Below are 6000 nucleotides of genomic sequence, written 5' to 3'. Positions count from 1 at the left end.
GCCATGATTTCTCAGTCAATACATTCCAGGTTATCATCATCAACATCAATTAAATTGACTGCTATATTCGTTATATCATCATCTCTGTGCAATCACTGATTCAGTGGGCTGGGCTCAATGTGTCCCTCAGAGACTTAGTTAGCGAGAACCCTGTCTTTGACCCAAGCCAAGCATACCAAAGTTGGACTTTGGAGATGAACAAGCAGTCTCATCGTCAAAGGCAGAATGGCACCATGATAATGCAGTTTTTATCCATTGTTTGCACTAGTTATTCAAACATCGGACTCTTTCAGCTGTGAGTTATGGATTGAGGCAGGGATGACAAAGGGGGCAGAGCGCAAGATGATCTCGTTCTGAAGCTCAACAGGCGGTGGCTCCTCAGTAGTCTCCTCAGGAGGTTGTGTCTCTGTCAGTTCTTTGCTGTCCCGTTTTTCAAAAGAATCCACTTCTACAACAGTTTCATCCCCTCTGAGTAATTGTTGGCTTCCATACAGTTTGCTCATCCTGATGGCAATCATTCCCTCCTTCTCTGGCGGTGCTTCGTCCTCCTTGGTTAACTCGTTCTTTTCGCAGTACTTGTAGGAAGCGAGTTTCATCGAACGTCTCAGCAGATGCTTACGATAGGCTCTCTGAATAACAACAGCTGCTACCTCCTCCCGCTTTCGCCTCAGGGTGGTGGTGATTGGCTCGTATGACACTTTAGAGGGGTTGTTGGCCATGAACTTCTCCTCCATGCTCTCCTTCATGGCGTCCATCTCCCCTGACTCTCCCAGCACCTCTGTGGTCAGTGCCAGCAGGATGTCCAGACAGTGGATCTTATCCCCAGGGACAATGGGAAGGTCCATGGTGATCAGCTTGATTGTGTTGGGTTTGGGGATCCTGAGCGGGTCTTTAAGCGTGTCACAGAACTCCGACAAAATGTCGTAGGCAATGAATTGTGAAGCGTCAGGGTCGAACTTCTCCCAGGTCTCGTAGAACATCTCGAAGTCTTCTTCACACAGAGGGTCGCCACTCTCCTCTGTGGCCACATTGAAGTTCTCAAGGATAATGGCAATGTACATGTTGACCACAACAAGGAAACACATGATGATGTAGCTGCAGAAAAAAAAAATTCCCAAACCAGGGTTGACACAGTTTCCTCTTACATCTGTGCCAGGATTTACCACGTACGGGTCACAGTCCGGAGGTCCACTATTCAGAATGGGTGAGAGGAGACTATCCCAACCGGCTGAGGTTGTGATCATGAACAGACAAATGATACTGTTGCCAAAAGTTTCAAAATTTAACATATCGTCTATTCCGGCCTCTTTCTTGACATACGCAAAGTTGGACATTCCGAAAATGGAGTAGATAAACATGATGAGGAAGAGCAGGAGCCCAATGTTGAAGAGAGCAGGAAGTGACATCATCAGGGCAAACATCAGTGTCCGGATGCCTTTAGCTCCTCGGATGAGTCTCAGAATTCGACCAATCCTGGCCAGTCTTAGGACACAGAAAAGGGTAGGTGAGACAAAATACTTCCCTATGATGTCCGCCTGCAGAATACCTGGAATGGAAAGAAAATATAAATGTTTTAGTTTTCATTATTATTACTATGTTCTTCAATCATGTTTCATTTCAGCAAAAATAAAACATTCTGTAGCTATACGACTAACGAATACAATAATTTCTTCATATTCACCAACGATGGAGAGAATGACGACGACAAAATCCAAAATATTACATCCGACTGAGAAAAAATATTGTCGCAGTGCGATCAATTTGAGGATACACTCTGTGGTGAAGATGATGATAAACACCAGGTTGAGGAGGTAGAGGATTTCCTCCTTCTCCATGCTCTGGTCATCCGTCTCCACCATCATCGTTACCATGTTGAGGCAGATCAGCACCATAATGAAGATGTCGAAGAATTGTTGGGTGATCAGGTCGAAGATAATGCCTGCGAATTTGTTCTTCAACCGCCAATCAATAGAGACCAAGAGAAGGAGAGGAAAAAACAGACTGAATTAGAGGTATGTTAGGTCAATGACATGCACATGAAAGTAACAGTATGTCTCTATACTTTGGAGGGAAAGATATCTTCATAAGGGAGGAACAGAAGTGGACAAGAGCAGATAGTGATAAAGTCTTGCCAATACCTTTTCATTGAGTGGTACTGTATTTAGCTGAATGTTTTCCTCTTAAACATTGGTGATGATGCACTTGTATTTGAACTAAGAATACTGTCAAGTAAATGATGTGTAAGGGCCGGTCACGTAGTACAGTAGATGCTATGGAATACACACTCTTTTGTTCTACATCTTCAGGCAACTTTCCAGTAATCCAAGCAGGTGCTTACCTGGGGTCTAGGAATGGGTTTCTGTGACTTCTTGGAACCAAGCTTTCTCATGGCATTGTAGTATTTCTTCTGTTCCTCTGTCATGAAAATATCTTTCCCTCCAAAGTATAGAGACATACAGTTATTTTCATGTGCATGTCATTGACCTAAAATACTTGTAATTTATATGTGTATAGTCTTGTTGTGATAACATGTTTTAGAAATAGCTTGTTGTGTTTGGTATTTAGTGATATTAGGCTGCAGGAAGGCTACTTATCTTCTTCTTTTGTTGGTTGAAGTTGTCGATAATGACACCAATGAAGAGATTCAGGGTGAAGAAGCACCCAAATATGATGAATATGACAAAGTAGATGTACATGTAAACACTATCCTCAAATATGGGCTGGTCTTCCACCTTGTTGGAACAGAGAGTATAAAATAATAAGAAATGAGTTTGTTTTCATACTCATCTCAAAGTTTCTAATTATTATTACAGTATAAAGAAGGAATTGTCTTACAAAACGTGAATCCACAGCTCCATACATTATTTCCAACCATCCTTTAAATGTTGCCTGGACATGAGAGAAAAAAGGTATCCTGTAAGATACAGTAGGGTGTGTATATGTAACACAGGCCAACACCCGTATTACCACTTTAAACAACTTCAACTATACAACGGTAGTAGGCTACATGATTAGTAAGCAAACTGTTTTGAAACTCACTACTTGCAGGAGAGAGAGGTAGCCCATGGGCACGTTGTCATAGTTGACCTTTGCGTTCATCCAGCGCACCTCGTCATTACCCTCCATCATTAGTTGATAGCATTCAGTCTTGTTATTCACAATGTCAGCAGAGAACCTCTCCACAGCGGTGGTGTTGAAGCAGAAGTAGTACTTCCCAGCAAACAGGTTGACTCCCATGATGCTGAAGACGAGCCAGAAGATGAGGCACACTAGAAGCACATTAAAGATGGAAGGAATGGCCCCCACCAGAGCATTCACCACCACCTGTGGAAAGGAAATCACGTGTCCAAATTTGAGAAAACCTGCAAATCAAATCCCTAGTAAAAGCAGAGCTTGTATAATATGTAAAAATGGATTGATGTTGAACTGCTGAGACTCAATGGAATGAAATACTCTTTGGATTGTTGATCAATTCTCGAAAATGTATCAGCAAATGCATTTCATTTCTAGGGCCACAGATTTACATGTTTGGGACTCATCAAATACACCACCTCTCTTGTTTCGGTTTTCTCGACTTGTGAAAGACTACTCACCCTCATTCCCTCAAATCTGGACAGGGCGCGGAGGGGCCGCAAAGCCCTTAGCGTTCGAAGAGATTTGATTGGTCCAAGTTCAGCGTAGCCCAGGATGTTAGCCATTAAGCTAATCAAAGACACCTAGGAGATTTGGGATGTGACAACAACATGTGAAGATTAGCTTTCTCAAATGAACTGAAATATTGATCATTTATTTTGATTAAATATTACTTATAAATGTTGATAAAATATAATATAGCTTATTATGACGAGGATGCACTACACAGATGGACTGGAGTTATTACTTTGACTTACATCCACAATGAGGAAGTCCAGCCAGCACCATGCGTTTGTGAAGTAGGCCTGGAATCCGTAAGCCACCCACTTCAGGAGCATCTCAATAATGAACACGTAGGTGAAGACTTGATCAGCATATTCCAGGATGATTTTTATGGTCCTGCGCTGTTCAATGTATATGTCTTCAAAAGCCTGTGAAGAATTTAGCAAAAGATTATGGTATTGTATGTTGGTATTTGTATTGTACTGAAAGAAGGCATCACTCTATCTCACCAAAGATCCACTACTCATCAGGATCATGAAGATGATAAAGGTCTCAAAGTAGTTGTGCTCCACAATGAGGAAGCATGTTTTCCTGAAGTTCCACCAAGTCTTTCCTTTGCCCGTGGTGATGTCAAAATCAAGGCAAGGGCATCGTCCAATGCATTCTACCAGAGATTTGAGGAAGGAGAACATATTAGTAAGATTAGGCAAAACAACCCTCGCACCCCATCTACCAGTACTATCCACATTTGTCATTTCAGAATTACAATCAATGCAGGTGAAAAAACCCATTCATTAATGGAGATGAGTGGGGTGCTAATGAATTCATGTTCACTTAAAGTATATTCTACCACTTGAACCATACAGAGAACCGCCATTTAAATAGGCAGTATAGCCATTGTCATATCAGCCAGGGAAATGCAACATGACTCAGACAAATCTACACTAAGTAAGCGAGCCCTGCTCTCTCCCTCTCTCCTCCTGAACAACTACAGTTGAAGTCGGAAGTTTACATACACTTAGGTTGGAGTCATTAAAACTCATTTTTCAACCACTCCACAAATTTCTTGTTAACAAACTATAGTTTTGGCAAGTCGGTTAGGACATCTACTTTGTGCATGACACAAGTCATTTTTCCAACAATTGTTTACAGACAGATTATTTCACTTATAATTCACTGTATCAAAATTCCAGTGTACAAAATAGATGGCATCATGAGGAAGGAAAATTATGTGGATATATTGAAGGTCGCAAATGGGACTTCCAAATGGACAATGACCACAAGCATACTTCCAAAGTTGTGGCAAAATGTCTTAAGGACAACAAAGTCAAGGTATTGGAGTGGCCATCACAAAGCCCTGACCTCAATCCTACAAAAAATGTGTGGGCAGAACTGAAAAAGCGTGTGCGAGCAAGGAGGCCTACAAACCTGACTCAGTTACACCAGCTCTGTCAGGAGGAATGGGCCAAAATTCACCCAACTTAATGTGGGAAGCTTGTGGAAGGCTACCCGAAAGGTTTGACCCAAGTTAAACAATTTAAAAGCAATGCTACCAAATACTAATTTAGTGTATGTAAACTTCTGACCCACTGGGAATGTGATGAAAGAAATAAAAGCTTAAATAAATAATTCTCTCTACTATTATTATGACATTTCACATTCTTAAAATAAAGTGGTGATCGTAACTGACCTAAGACAGGGAATTTCTACTAGGATTAAATGTCAGGAATTGTGAAAAACTGAGTTTAAATGTATATGGCTAAGGTGTATGAAAACTTCCGACTTCAACTGTATATTAAGTAAGTAAGTAAGTAAGTAAATCATTGGAGGCTGATGTAGGTTAACTACAGTATACTGAACAAAAATAGAAACGCAACATGCAACAATTTCAAAGATTTTACTGAGTTACAATTCATAAAAGATGAATGGCACAATGGGCCTCAGGATCTCGTCACGGTATCTCTGTGCATTCAAATTGCCATCGATAAAATGCAATTGTGTTCGTTGTCCGTAGCTTATGCCTGCCCATACCATAACCCCACCGCCACCATGGGACACTCTGTTCACAACGTTGACATCAGCAAACCGACCGCCAACACGATGCCATACATGTGGTCTGCGGTTGTGAGGCCGGTTGGACAGACTCCCAATTTCTCTAAAACGACGTTGGAGGCAGCTTATGGTAGAGAAATGAACATTCAATTCTCTGGCAACAGCTCTGGTGGACAGTCCTGCAGTCAGCATGCCAATTGCGCGCTCCCTCAAAACAAAATACATCTGTGGCACTTTAGAGTGGCCTTTTTTGTCCCCAGCACAAGGTGCACCTGTGTAATGATCATGATGTTTAATCAGCTTCTTTATATG

The 6000-nt window shown here is 41.6% G+C and overlaps 1 protein-coding gene across 1 annotated transcript in view; it reads right to left on the bottom strand.

The window, feature by feature from the left end:
- Window positions 1–272: 272 nt before the first annotated feature.
- The window catches only part of LOC311101171 (sodium channel protein type 4 subunit alpha B-like), a gene marked incomplete at both ends in the record, with an annotated part of 34365 nt that continues 28637 nt past the window's right edge, over window positions 273–6000 (bottom strand). The window contains 9 exon segments of the mRNA XM_084142258.1: window positions 273–1546; window positions 1682–1952; window positions 2339–2436; window positions 2591–2732; window positions 2836–2889; window positions 3040–3324; window positions 3594–3716; window positions 3891–4064; window positions 4146–4300. Of these exon segments, the coding sequence (XP_083998384.1) occupies window positions 273–1546; window positions 1682–1952; window positions 2339–2436; window positions 2591–2732; window positions 2836–2889; window positions 3040–3324; window positions 3594–3716; window positions 3891–4064; window positions 4146–4300 (2576 nt within the window).

Source organism: Coregonus lavaretus (assembly GCF_964263955.1).
Source record: "Coregonus lavaretus genome assembly, chromosome: 2".
Lineage (NCBI taxonomy): Eukaryota > Metazoa > Chordata > Actinopteri > Salmoniformes > Salmonidae > Coregonus > Coregonus lavaretus.
Note: the sequence above shows the minus strand (reverse complement) of the source record. Positions and strands in the feature narration are given on the sequence as shown.